The sequence below is a fragment of the Leptodactylus fuscus genome, chromosome 9, assembly GCF_031893055.1.
Source record: "Leptodactylus fuscus isolate aLepFus1 chromosome 9, aLepFus1.hap2, whole genome shotgun sequence".
NCBI classification, from domain to species: Eukaryota; Metazoa; Chordata; class Amphibia; order Anura; family Leptodactylidae; genus Leptodactylus; species Leptodactylus fuscus.
Window position 1 is genome coordinate 86699588 of NC_134273.1, and position 14509 is coordinate 86714096.

General features: G+C 41.3%; 1 protein-coding gene across 2 annotated transcripts in view; it reads left to right on the forward strand.

The window, feature by feature from the left end:
• Window positions 1–14509, forward strand: part of FGD5 (FYVE, RhoGEF and PH domain containing 5) — an 88026-nt gene that overhangs the window by 2724 nt on the left and 70793 nt on the right. For both annotated transcript variants that reach the window (XM_075286603.1, XM_075286605.1), the window contains exon 2: window positions 2318–5177. In XM_075286603.1, coding sequence (XP_075142704.1) covers window positions 2318–5177 — 2860 coding nt within the window. The remainder of the gene's footprint in view (window positions 1–2317; window positions 5178–14509) is intronic.

The following is a 14509-nucleotide window of genomic DNA, read 5'->3' on the forward strand; positions in this document are numbered from 1 at the left end:
TGACTCAGGAGAACAGGCCTCATTGTCCATAGCCACCAATCAGAGCACAGCTTACATTTCATAAACTGCTGTGGAAAAATGAAAGCTGAGCTGTGATTGGTTGCTATGGGCAATGAGGCCTGTTCTTCTCTTTCGATAAATGAGGCCTATAAGCTCTATTTCTATCACCTGGTTGTTCTTGGATATGACATAGAACTGGCCTGTAAATATCTATAGCCAGGACATACAGCTGATATCTGTCCTATCTAAGAGCACTAACCTATTGGCCATGTTGTAAGGACTTCTCAGATGTCGCCCATAGAAGTTTTGCTGACTTGCCGTACCTTTGCGCACCTCAGTTTCTGACACAGACATATGGCGGTTTATTTTCCTCACAGATTCATAAGGATCCTCAAGGTTATGTGACAACTTCTGTCAGTCAGCAAGTTACGCAGGTTTTGTATTTGTAAGGTTTTGCCCGTTAATCATAGCTTCTAGGAAAAACTTCCATATAGGACCATATGGCGGCACAGAGTCATTGTGGAACTGCAGGCACCCTATGTGCGACCATATGCGCACCTCAATTGTGGCTTTGCTGAGTACAGGAGGCCTATGGCCTGGGAGATAACTGCGCACAGAGCACAAGATCATTTTGGGACGGGCACAAAATCCCTACTCCACAAATCGAATGACTGTTAACCCAATGCGTGCGCCGGAGCCATTGATCAGGGCCCGGGAGTCTTGCTTGCTCTTCTGGGAGTCTGAGAGGTCACTCCTTTTTTTGGTTTTTTTTTGGGAGCCTCCTGGACATTTCAAGAGAGTTGTCAAGTATGACGTAGGTGTAGAGGTTGCACCTAAGACCTGGCTCCTTGGGGGCCCAAAGATCCCTCTTCAGACTTATAAATGGAATATAGTAAGTGGGGGCCCTGTGTCAGATTTCTGCATTGTGGCCCGGGAGGTTTAAGTGACACCTCTGGTCCCTCCCTCAATGTAAATACAACAGGCCAGGATTTCCATTATGCCCACCTATGACTATTCTCCCATTTCCTGCCAGACTGTTACCCATTACGCATTTAAAGGGATTGTATTAAGAATCTTTGTAGTGATGTCATTTTCTAATCTTCTTCTTACAAATGATGAATCACACGGTGTCAGGGAGTAATAATGCAACCCTGGGCATGTTCTGACCGATTTCCAGAGCTGAGTGAAGAATGTCACAAAATGTTGTTATGGGCAGGAAGTGACCTCAGCGACTGATTATTTATTGTCCTACATAACTTCCTGCCAACAATCAGCCTGAACCGCCATGCTGTTTACTAGGAAACTAGATCATATGTCCCAAGGGTACAGGAAGGAAGCATTTCCCTGGGGGCCGATGCCTACAAATTCTTCATATAGTTCTGTGGATAACGAGATTAGAGCCCATAGAAATGATAAATCACGTTCCTGTATAATCCTGACATTAAGATATGCACTAAAACCTCTACGAAGGAGGAATAATGAGGAGGAATCATCCCTGGATTGTCAGATACAAAAAAGAGGGATTGATTTTGTTTGTTCCACAATATGTGTTATTCATATATTTCATATAGTCTGTAATTTTATATCATGGCACATCTTCTTTAGGTTTCGTATTAGTGGGCATTCGAAACTCAAGTTCAAAAATATTGGGAATTTTTGGCAAATAAAAAAATAACTTTTCACCAATCATTGTCATTTACAAGGATCACAGATAGTCGCCAAGACAAAAGAACCCAAAAAGTTCCTCAGGTGGATGTTGTCTGGGTGCATGGGGAACTTGGCTCTTGGGATTTGGGCTCACTGGCCCACCAGGGATTACCTAATAGTTGACGCCGTATATTTTTTGTCACCTAACAACACCAAATACAAACTCCATGCAGAACTTTAAGATGGCCATGTCAGCTAGCATGAGTAATATAATGAGTATACATGTAGTAGCGGCAGACGGGAGGGCTTCTATGGAGCTCTCGCGAAGAGAGAACGCAGATTGGATTGGACCCATAACTTTTGCTACTAGGTGATGGAAGACTTCCCTATCCCAAAGTATGGGTAGGATTGGTCCAAGGAACGTGGAAATACCATGGAGGGGAGGAAACAAACCACATCTTTCTTCCCCAAAACCTAGCAACATAGCATGGAACTCATCTTGATTCTTTCCATTACTTTTTAGTATGATCTCTCTTAAGTAGTCTCCTATATCTGCAGTCCTTCTTTATCTTCTGTACCTTACTTCTCTGCTCATCCTCATACCCTTTAAGATTTAGAATTTTAAAAAGTTCCTGATTTACAAAAATTGTCTTGTCTTTTTGTCTTTTAGAAGTCACCAAACCTGCTCTTGCACCAAAGCCACAAGGTCTTGATCCCTTCAGTCCCAAGTATTCCTCTCCACTGCTCTCGAGAACTGGTCTCGTCCATCAAGCTAAATCTATGTCCAGAGGTCCCAAGCCTCCAATTGCCCCCAAACCGGTGTTATCTCCAGCTTCAGAACGGAGGTGCATAGAGAATGAGAACAATTCCTTAAACAAGTGTTCCAATGGGGATGTAGTTTGTTCTGTGGAGATCTATGACGCTGACCATTATAGACCGGTGTGTGATGAATCGGAAACATTGGACATGACCTATGAGGATTATATTGCAGTTCCGGAATCTCATTTGACAGATGAGGAATGTACAGACTTTGATTGTGAGAAAAGTTCATGTTCTGAGGGGCCTGTAGATCCCTGGAGTGCGACATCTGGGGAAGGGGACATCACAAGTTGTAGCCCTTCCCAAACTGGGGAGGAAGACAGTGGACTTCCAGATAGTGCACCCTTGAAAGAAGTAGAATCTGGGAACTCTACCGAGGTGGATGACAGTGACAACACTGATGCCCTCAGCCTGAGGTCTTCATCTACTGCCGAGGCGGACAGCTTGGTGCCTCATTCCGGCTCAATGCAATTTAAAAATGACCTTGGAGATACAGATGATTTTTTACCTTTGGACAGCAATGAATGTAATGCAGAACCTGGGGAAGAACTTGGGGATACAAACCTAAATAATATGGGGTGTAATGACATTGATTTGATGCAGGATACAAGTGCAGATAGCTTAACCGTATGTGACGGCAACATCATTGATGAAAATGACTATGAGGTCTCAATGCATGAGACGCCTTGCAATAATTGGCAGTTGCCGATTTGCGATGACAATGATGGATGTAAGGTAACTTCTGATCATGAACTCTTAGATATTGAGTCAACTGAAAATTCTATATTGTCAGAGACAACCCATTGTCAGGATGAGACAGACCAATGTGATAATGAGACAACGCAATGTGATAATGAGACAACCCAATGTGAGGATGAGGCTGTCCTATGTGATAAAAATGAAGAAAGTGAGCAGAACCTTGCTGCAGACATTTTAGTCAATGAAGTAGAGACCATAGAGGATACTAATGTCGAGGAGGTCAATGATGATGAATCGCATGACTTTAATGAAGACTTGAACAACATTGTGTCAGATCCTGATATTGAAGAAGAAGTTCCGCAAGAATCCAATGAAGACACAACGGTCAATCACACCACTGAAGACAGTGAGGAGGCAACATGTGGTGATCCTGAGTTTGGTCAAGTCATTGAAGAATCTAAAGGAGATGACAATATTGATGACAGCTGCCAGATAATCCCATTTGAATGTGAAGGTAATGATGATGTGAATGAACCATCAGAAGAAACACAAGATACTGTCAATGTAGAAGAAGACACTGCTTTGACCAAAATTGAGGAGATAAAAGAAGAAGAAACTACTGAGGACGTTGGTGCAGCTGCAGAAGACGAAGGAAGTTGCTTACATGATGCTGACCCAGCTGTGGATAATCATAGTGATCTATTATCTCCAAAGGATGAAGCTGACGCAGCAGAGGTGTCACCTGAAGACCAGGAAACAAAGGTCAAGAGGGACACTGAGATCATTGTGGAGGCAGAAGAGGATGACAGCAATCCATATGTCCTGGAGGATAGTGCACAATCCAGGAGCAGGAAACTGCTCAGTACAGAGGACAGTCCTCCCAACAAGAGAGAGGAAGAGACCATCATGGAAGAATTCAGCCATGACGAGGGCAACCATCTACTCAACATAGACAGGAAAAATATTGTCACAAGGACGAGATCCTACTCAGGAAAAATCCCAGGGAACGTTCCTGAGACTGTGCCTGAGGAGACAGTGGCAGAAATGGAAGCTCAGCCAAGCAATACTGACCACGCCAAGTCTGAAAAACTGGAATCTAAGCCTATAGATTTTATAAGGGCTTTGCCGAGGAAGCCTAGTCGTTTTATAATATACCCAAGGTCCTACTCAGTGGAAGGCAGAGAAAATGCAGCCTCAATGTACATAGAGTCTGACATCAACTTCTCTCCATACATCATTAGCTCTTCTGGCAGCTTTTCCCAGAGAAACTACCATACACACAGTGGGATGTCCACACCAACCTCTTTGGTGGACATTCCTCCACCCTTCCAGCTCGCCAGTATTACAAAAAAGCCAATTACCAAAAGTTCTCCTTCGCTCTTGATTGAGAATGACTCTTCGGAGAAAGGCTTCAAGAAGAAGAAGTCATCTTTTAAACGGTTTCTCACCCTAAAGTTCAGGAAGAAGACAGAAAACAAAGTCCATGTTGACGTCAATGTGTCTTCCTCCAGGTCATCTTCAGAGTCAAGTTATCACGGTCCAACCAGGTTAATTGACCTGGATAGAAGAAGTGTTGGGAACTCTCCTCAGTTGCAGAGTCGTTCCGGGATTCCATGCCACCCCGATTCTCCCACCGCCATGCTCTTCTACAAGGACATGAAGAGGAAAGGAACATCCAAGGCGTTTAACAGGAGTGTAGCCAGGGTGGAGTCTTTTGAGGATCGATCTCGACCACCATTTATGCCTTTACCATTAACTAAGCCCAGGTCTATTTCTTTCCCCAATGCGGACACCTCAGATTATGAGAATATCCCAGCCATGAATTCTGATTATGAGAATATACAGATTCCCCCTCGAAGGCCTACCAGGGCCAGCACCTTCACAGAATTTTTTGAAGACCCCAGCCGAGCCTTGTCGTCCGCCAATGAGAATGATGGATATGTGGATATGAGCAGCTTCAATACTTTCGAAGTCAAGCAGCAACAGCAGACATCGGAGCAAGAGGCTGAAAGGTATGGTACAACCCGTGCAAAATGTGACCGGTGCAGGGCTCAGCATTGGATGTCCCTGAATGCTGCAGCTACAAAAAACGCCTGAAATTGGGAGGTTTTAGTGACGGCATTTGCATTATAATTGTGATAGATATCCCCTTGAATTGCAAAGGTTAAAAAAAAACCTGACCTGCTATGGGTTGAAGTCTTGACCACTCTGCTGGTCCTGCACATTGCAGCAAATCTGTAACTGCTAACATGAGGTTCACACCTGTAGAGTTGTTTCCGTTCTTGTGATCCATCAGAGGACCAGAAGAACAGAAATCCAGATCCGTTCTACAATGGACACACATGGGATCTGAGGGACCCTAATAACTATATTGGAGTCCATTGGATGTCCATCCTATTTTACTGAAATCGATGGAAGATAAAGTCGTGCTTGTAGGAATTTATCATCTAGCGATTTCTGATGGATCTTCAGCCGTGACCCTGCCTAACCTGCTGTGACTATTCACTGTATGTCTTGCCTAAGAATTGCTGCAGATTCCCTGGTTTTTTTTGCTGTAAATTCTTCTGCACCGCAGGTCACTTTCTGGACATATTTCGTGTAGAATTTGCAGAACATTACAAGAACTCTCATCCTCATCTCTTCATGGAGATTTTGCAGATTTTCTGAGCAGAAATTCTGCAGTGCTTCAGGGGCTCATACCTGTGAAATCTTCTGCTGCAGGAGTCTCTGGTTCTGGGGTTACAGGCGCAGTGCTTCGTTTTTGGCACGTGTTTCCCTAGAGCTCCACCTGTATGTCACATGATTTATACCACAATTTGCACATGTGACGGCGCAGCCATCAGCTCTAATAGATGTGTGATATTCTGTGATCCGGGTGTGATGTCTTGATACAATTATCAGGCGGTGAAGGCGTTAGTCGCCTTTGTCGCAGGGTTGCTCGGCCCATGATTGGTTTTTGCAACGCAGTAATTGCTGAGGCTGACAGGCAGTGCTGCAGTACTGGAGGCTGAACTGCTGACTAAGCTCCAGGAAACTTTCCCCTTCAGGTTTGTAGGCTGCATTTTTTCCATGGAGCGGCCAGATAATATCACATACAGCGCTACCTATTATCTCCCGTGTGATGTTATCCTGAGACTTCATCATAAAATTCTGGCTGCTCGATTAGACGCTCGGCTGCGCCACTCTGATTATCCCCAGCCTAACAGTGATTGGATAATGAGCAGTGATGTCATCAAATGGGGAGGAGCCAGGACTCAGAGTCGAATAATTAAGATGCATTATATCACTCACTACATGTTAATGTATCTGCGGTTACAGAACTGACCCTGCGGGAGTTTATAGGATGCCAATGTTCTCAGAGACCGCAGATACAGGCAGGTTAATAAGGTGGAGACATTGTGATTGATTCCCCCTCGTATCAGCGGAGATCAGAGATGTAATATCTGAGATTCTTGTGGTTTCCTCACTGACGTACACAGAGCAGGTGTTACTATGAGCGGGACATTAGTCACTGACTGCAAGATCTGTTAATATTGTAGTATTATAGTAGTTATATTCTTATACATAGGAGGTAGTATTGTAGTAGTTATATTCTTGTACATAGGAGTAGTATTATAGTAGTTATATTCTTGTACATAGGAGCAGTATTATAGTAGTTATATTCTTGTACATAGGAGTAGTATTATAGTAGTTATATTCTTGTACATAGGAGTAGTATTATAGTAGTTATATTCTTGTACATAGGAGCAGTATTATAGTAGTTATATTCTTGTACATAGGAGCAGTATTATAGTAGTTATATTCTTGTACATAGGAGCAGTATTATAGTAGTTATATTCTTGTACATAAGAGTAGTATTATAGTAGTTATATTCTTGTACATAGGAGGTAGTATTATAGTAGTTATATTCTTGTACATAGGAGGTAGTATTATAGTAGTTATATTCTTGTACATAGGAGGTAGTATTATAGTAGTTATATTCTTGTACATAGGAGGTAGTATTATAGTAGTTATAGTCTTGTACATAGGAGTAGTATTATAGTAGTTATATTCTTGTACATAGGAGGTAGTATTATAGTAGTTATATTCTTGTACATAGGAGTAGTATTATAGTAGTTATATTCTTGTACATAGGAGTAGTATTATAGTAGTTATATTCTTGTACATAGGAGCAGTATTATAGTAGTTATATTCTTGTACATAGGAGTAGTATTATAGTAGTTATATTCTTGTACATAGGAGGTAGTATTATAGTAGTTATATTCTTGTACATAGGAGCAGTATTATAGTAGTTATATTCTTGTACATAGGAGTAGTATTATAGTAGTTATATTCTTGTACATAGGAGTAGTATTATAGTAGTTATATTCTTGTACATAGGAGTAGTATTATAGTAGTTATATTCTTGTACATAGGAGTAGTATTATAGTAGTTATATTCTTGTACATAGGTGGTAGTATTATAGTAGTTATATTCTTGTACATAGGAGGTAGTATTATGGTAGTTATATTCTTGTACATAGGAGTAGTAAAATAGTAGTTATATTCTTGTACATAGGAGCAGTATTATAGTAGTTATATTCTTGTACATAGGAGTAGTATTATAGTAGTTATATTCTTGTACATAGGAGGTAGTATTATAGTAGTTATATTCTTGTACATAGGAGGTAGTATTATAGTAGTTATATTCTTATACATAGGAGCAGTATTATAGTAGTTATATTCTTGTACATAGGAGTAGTATTATAGTAGTTATATTCTTGTACATAGGAGTAGTATTATAGTAGTTATATTCTTGTACATAGGAGTAGTATTATAGTAGTTATATTCTTGTACATAGGAGTAGTATTATAGTAGTTATATTCTTGTACATAGGAGTAGTATTATAGTAGTTATATTCTTGTACATAGGAGGTAGTATTATAGTAGTTATATTCTTGTACATAGGAGGTAGTATTATAGTAGTTATATTCTTGTACATAGGAGCAGTATTATAGTAGTTATATTCTTGTACATAGGAGTAGTATTATAGTAGTTATATTCTTGTACATAGGAGGCAGTATTATAGTAGTTATATTCTTGTACATAGGAGGTAGTATTATAGTAGTTATATACTTGTACATAGGAGGTAGTATTATAGTAGTTATATTCTTGTACATAGGAGCAGTATTATAGTAGTTATATTCTTGTACATAGGAGGTAGTATTATAGTAGTTATATACTTGTACATAGGAGGTAGTATTATAGTAGTTATATTCTTGTACATAGGAGGCAGTATTATAGTAGTTATATTCTTGTACATAGGAGGTAGTATTATAGTAGTTATATACTTGTACATAGGAGGTAGTATTATAGTAGTTATATTCTTGTACATAGGAGCAGTATTATAGTAGTTATATTCTTGTACATAGGAGGTAGTATTATAGTAGTTATATTCTTGTACATAGGAGCAGTATTATAGTAGTTATATTCTTGTACATAGGAGTAGTATTATAGTAGTTATATTCTTGTACATAGGAGTAGTATTATAGTAGTTATATTCTTGTACATAGGAGTAGTATTATAGTAGTTATATTCTTGTACATAGGAGTAGTATTATAGTAGTTATATTCTTGTACATAGGAGTAGTATTATAGTAGTTATATTCTTGTACATAGGTGGTAGTATTATAGTAGTTATATTCTTGTACATAGGAGGTAGTATTATAGTAGTTATATTCTTGTACATAGGAGTAGTATTATAGTAGTTATATACTTGTACATAGGAGGTAGTATTATAGTAGTTATATTCTTGTACATAGGAGTAGTATTATAGTAGTTATATTCTTGTACATAGGAGTAGTATTATAGTAGTTATATTCTTGTACATAGGTGGTAGTATTATAGTAGTTATATTCTTGTACATAGGAGTAGTATTATAGTAGTTATATTCTTGTACATAGGAGTAGTATTATAGTAGTTATATACTTGTACATAGGAGGTAGTATTATAGTAGTTATATTCTTGTACATAGGAGTAGTATTATAGTAGTTATATTCTTGTACATAGGAGGTAGTATTATAGTAGTTATATACTTGTACATAGGAGGTAGTATTATAGTAGTTATATTCTTGTACATAGGAGCAGTATTATAGTAGTTATATTCTTGTACATAGGAGTAGTATTATAGTAGTTATATTCTTGTACATAGGAGTAGTATTATAGTAGTTATATTCTTGTACATAGGAGTAGTATTATAGTAGTTATATTCTTGTACATAGGAGTAGTATTATAGTAGTTATATTCTTGTACATAGGTGGTAGTATTATAGTAGTTATATTCTTGTACATAGGAGCAGTATTATAGTAGTTATATTCTTGTACATAGGAGGTAGTATTATAGTAGTTATATTCTTGTACATAGGAGTAGTATTATAGTAGTTATATTCTTGTACATAGGTGGTAGTATTATAGTAGTTATATTCTTGTACATAGGAGCAGTATTATAGTAGTTATATTCTTGTACATAGGAGTAGTATTATAGTAGTTATATTCTTGTACATAGGAGTAGTATTATAGTAGTTATATTCTTGTACATAGGAGTAGTATTATAGTAGTTATATTCTTGTACATAGGAGTAGTATTATAGTAGTTATATTCTTGTACATAGGTGGTAGTATTATAGTAGTTATATTCTTGTACATAGGAGCAGTATTATAGTAGTTATATTCTTGTACATAGGAGGTAGTATTATAGTAGTTATATTCTTGTACATAGGAGTAGTATTATAGTAGTTATATTCTTGTACATAGGAGCAGTATTATAGTAGTTATATATCTGTACATAGGAGCAGTATTATAGCAGTTATACAGTTGTATATCGGGACAGTACTATAGCAGTATTCTTTATCATATGCTTCCTTCCATGTAATATAATTTTACCTTAGATATATGATATATTGGATACCTTGCTATATTGCAGGTGGTTCTGGAATTGAAATAGTTACGTTGGATCTATGTTTAACCATTGCATGAAAGTGAGATGTTTTGTTGTGTTCTTCCTTCTCACATTGTATCTTCACTTTCCAAAATTCAGCACTTTTAGTTAAAAATAGACGTTCTGGACAGGCGCGTGTCAATAATGGTTATTGGAGAAGCGGTTGCGAGAAAGAACAGCTGCAGGGCTGCCATTGAAACTAAACTGCAACTGTTCCTTTTCATTTGTGTATCTTATTTAATAGCTGTTTAATGACATTGCAGCAAGATCCTGTTTATTGCACCATATCGCTCCAGTACTGAGGGAATATGTTGTAAGGGAGGAGAGAAACGCACAGTAAGCAGCACGGAGGGGGTCCGGCACAACACCAGCTTATACCCCCCCCCCCCCAACAATAAATTTATCTGATGTGTATAGTGAGCTGCCAGACACCATGTGCCCAATGCTAAATATGTAACAGGGCTCTCAATGATCAGACGTCATTCATAGCATTATTCTTCTCATAGGCTCTAGTGGCACCAAAGTATGTGACACCAATGGGGGTCGCTGGATGAGCTGACCCCTGATGGCCCTATGACCCTGCCATTGTTTGTCTGTAGACAGTGCACTAAAGCCTCGGTCACTGCCATAGTCATGTGTTGCCTATGGCCTCGGGTGTTGCATCCACTCCTCATTTTGGGGGGCTATCATCCACTGGAGATTGAGTTGATTGAGCAGCCATTTGACCTCCAGTTATTACGTATGGGCTTGCTGCTTTGAGCAGTAACTTGAGATCAGCGGTAACAGACATATTTTTTTTTCACATTTTTCCCTATCAGTATGTCTTTTTTTTGGAATATGGGATGGAAATCCATGCAAACACGGGGAGAACACACAAACTCCTTGCAGATGGTTTTTTGCCCTTGGCGGGATTTGAACACCAGGACTCCAGCGCTGCAAGGCTGCAGTGCTAACCACTGAGCCACCATGTGGCCCCACAGACATATTTTTTGTCAACTATCCCCATATAAAGCAAAGTATAGGCTGGGTTACATCTATATCTTATGTATATGATCCCTAAATCAGCACATAGGGACAGTAGGGTATAGGGGCGGCCGTAGTGAATTGTAGGGATGACTTCCTGCAAGTCGGACATGGCTCTGATGATGGATTTCCCATCCTCCATCCTCCATGCTTACAGTTGCTTTCTCTTATCTTGGAGAAGGATCCTGCGGTTTCCTGCACTTTACAGATATAAATACCTTCTGCTTATGTCTTCTTTCTGGTCATTACGAGATGTGGAGACGTCTCCTTCACGTCTTTCTAGGAACTTCTATCCTGGACTTGTCTCAAAATAAACTCAGTATTCCTGGTGAGACACCCGAGTCCACCTGTCGTGTGCGGGGCGGCAGGTCTGTGCAATAAGGTGGAGTTCACACGGTGGATTTCACTGTCAGTAAAAAGGAACATTCTCAGTAAGGACCGGTTCACAGATAATGTGTATAGTTTTCCGTTTAGGGGGGTCCCCAAGAGGAATTCCTGAACGGAATACCGAATACAGATGTGAACCCGGCCTTACATCTAAGGGAACAGATATAATACATCTCACTACTGAGGGTCTGTTACAGTTGTATCCAGTCCAGACAATGCTCTGTGTGATACATTGATCCTCATTGATACATTGTAACAGACTGTGAGAACATTGCTGCTGGTGATAGCATATGGGATATTGTCTAGACTGGATACAAATGTAGCAATGTCTGAGGTCTGAAAAGGTAACGTCCATGGATACTTACTGCCTAAAGCTACGGCCCCATGTAGCGTCCTGCAGCGCTTTCTTGCTCACGGTGGTGACGCATTGCGGTTTTACCCTCAGTGCTTTTCACAGAAAGTTTGTAGAGGTTTCCTCTTTGGACTTTCTGCTTCAGTTATACCTATAGGGAAATGGCCTGAACAAGCAGAGCCGCAGTGTAAAGCATGGAGGAAGGACACCGCAGCTGCCTGATACTTTTGGAAGAGAGAATGTGGATTCTAGACTACGTCTCCCAATGCAGTTATGATGGAAGCAACTGAAGAAGGGTTGTGACAACTTGACGTGGATCCAGTAGCTGGCTCTCCCTCGATGCTGGGTGGGATCACAGCTAACTAACCCTCCGCCAGGTCATAGCAAATAGTTACACCTCTCCTAAATTTAACCCTAACCTGCCTGGTTGTACGTGGACTCATGGCGCGGCTTATCACGCGAAATTTAATATTTAGCCTCTACCATTCAAGAAATGTCCACATGGAGGGGAACTTAAAAGGGAAAGACCAAGCAGAGCTTCTTGGGGGGGAGGTAAACTATAGCGAGTGGCAGTGTCAGACTAGAAGCCTTCATCGCAGATCACTCGACTAGTCATGTCTGCCGCTGGATATTCTGGGCCTTCTGGCTTTTTCTGCCATCTCTGGACCATTAGGTATCAGATTAAAAGAAATTTTACCGCAGATCTTTAATAAAAAGCCAATTGGTATTTTCGGTTTATTGGCTCATTAAGAAAGTTTTATTGGAGGTTTTACAAGAGACGGATTTCCGAAGTTGTTAACATTGTGACAGCCATCAAAGCTTTGTATCTTTATAGATCAATTAGAATTAATGAATGGTAAAATATACTTAAGAGGCAATGTCTGTTCGGCATCGTAGGCGCTTGGAAGTAACCTTTACTTTGTCTTAATTAAGTGCATTAATTAAGATTTGATTCGATTTAACCCATTACCTGCTAGGTGAAAATACAGATGTATTGAATCTTCACCGCCGTTATGTAGAGGTTGTGTCTGGTATTACAGCTCTGCTGGAGACAAGGGGGCTATGTTGTATTACCACGTACAACCTGCGGACACCTAGGGCGCTGTTTTTGTCAGCCATTTGGTGCCCATTAGGTGAGGTGAGCAAAAGTGCGACTGTAAAAAGACTGTATTGTAAATGATTAAGCCCAGATATTGAAATGATTATTAGTTAGAGCCTCGGGTGGAGGAGCCAGGTATTGGGGGCCAGTGAGGTAGGGGGGCATAGGTGCAGATTCAATGTCCTGGGCTCCAGTGTAAAATCCTTTTCTGGGTCCCCAAACCAACCTATGTCATTAATAGAACTTGTGCCAGAGGGGTTTATTGACTATATGAGGTAGGGTGCAGAAGTGAACCCCACCCAACTGCGCCATCTATAGCCTCTGATCCTCTGCGCCATCTATAGCCCCTGATCCTCTGCGCCATCTATAGCCCCTGATCCTCTGCGCCATCTATAGCCCCTGATCCTCTGCGCCATCTATAGCACCTGATCCTCTGTGCCATCTATAGCTCCTGATCCTCTGCGCCATCTATAGCCCCTGATCCTCTGCGCCATCTATAGCCCCTGATCCTCTGCGCCATCTATAGCTCCTGATCCTCTGTGCCATCTATAGCCCCTGATCCTCTGCGCCATCCTCTGATCCTCTGTGCCATCTATAGCCCCTGATCCTCTGCGCCATCTATAGCCCCTGATCCTCTGCGCCATCTATAGCCTCTGATCCTCTGCGCCATCTATAGCCCCTGATCCTCTGCACCATCTATAGCCTCTGATCCTCTGCACCATCTTTAGCCCCTGATCCTCTGCGCCATCTATAGCCTCTGATCCTCTGCGCCATCTATAGCCTCTGATCCTCTGCGCCATCTATAGCCCCTGATCCTCTGCGCCATCTATAGCTCCTGATCCTCTGTGCCATCTATAGCTCCTGATCCTCTGCGCCATCTATAGCCCCTGATCCTCTGCGCCATCTATAGCCCCTGATCCTCTGCGCCATCTATAGCTCCTGATCCTCTGCGCCATCTATAGCCCCTGATCCTCTGCGCCATCTATAGCCCCTGATCCTCTGCACCATCTATAGCCCCTGATCCTCTGCGCCATCTATAGCCCCTGATCCTCTGCACCATCTATAGCCCCTGATCCTCTGCGCCATCTATAGCCCCTGATCCTCTGCGCCATCTATAGCTCCTGATCCTCTGTGCCATCTATAGCCCCTGATCCTCTGCGCCATCTATAGCCCCTGATCCTCTGCACCATCTATAGCCCCTGATCCTCTGCGCCATCTATAGCCCCTGATCCTCTGCGCCATCTATAGCCCCTGATCCTCTGCGCCATCTATAGCTCCTGATCCTCTGTGCCATCTATAGCTCCTGATCCTCTGCGCCATCTATAGCCCCTGATCCTCTGCGCCATCTATAGCCCCTGATCCTCTGCGCCATCTATAGCTCCTGATCCTCTGCGCCATCTATAGCTCCTGATCCTCTGCGCCATCTATAGCCCCTGATCCTCTGCGCCATCTATAGCCCCTGATCCTCTGCGCCATCTATAGCTCCTGATCCTCTGCGCCATCTATAGCTCC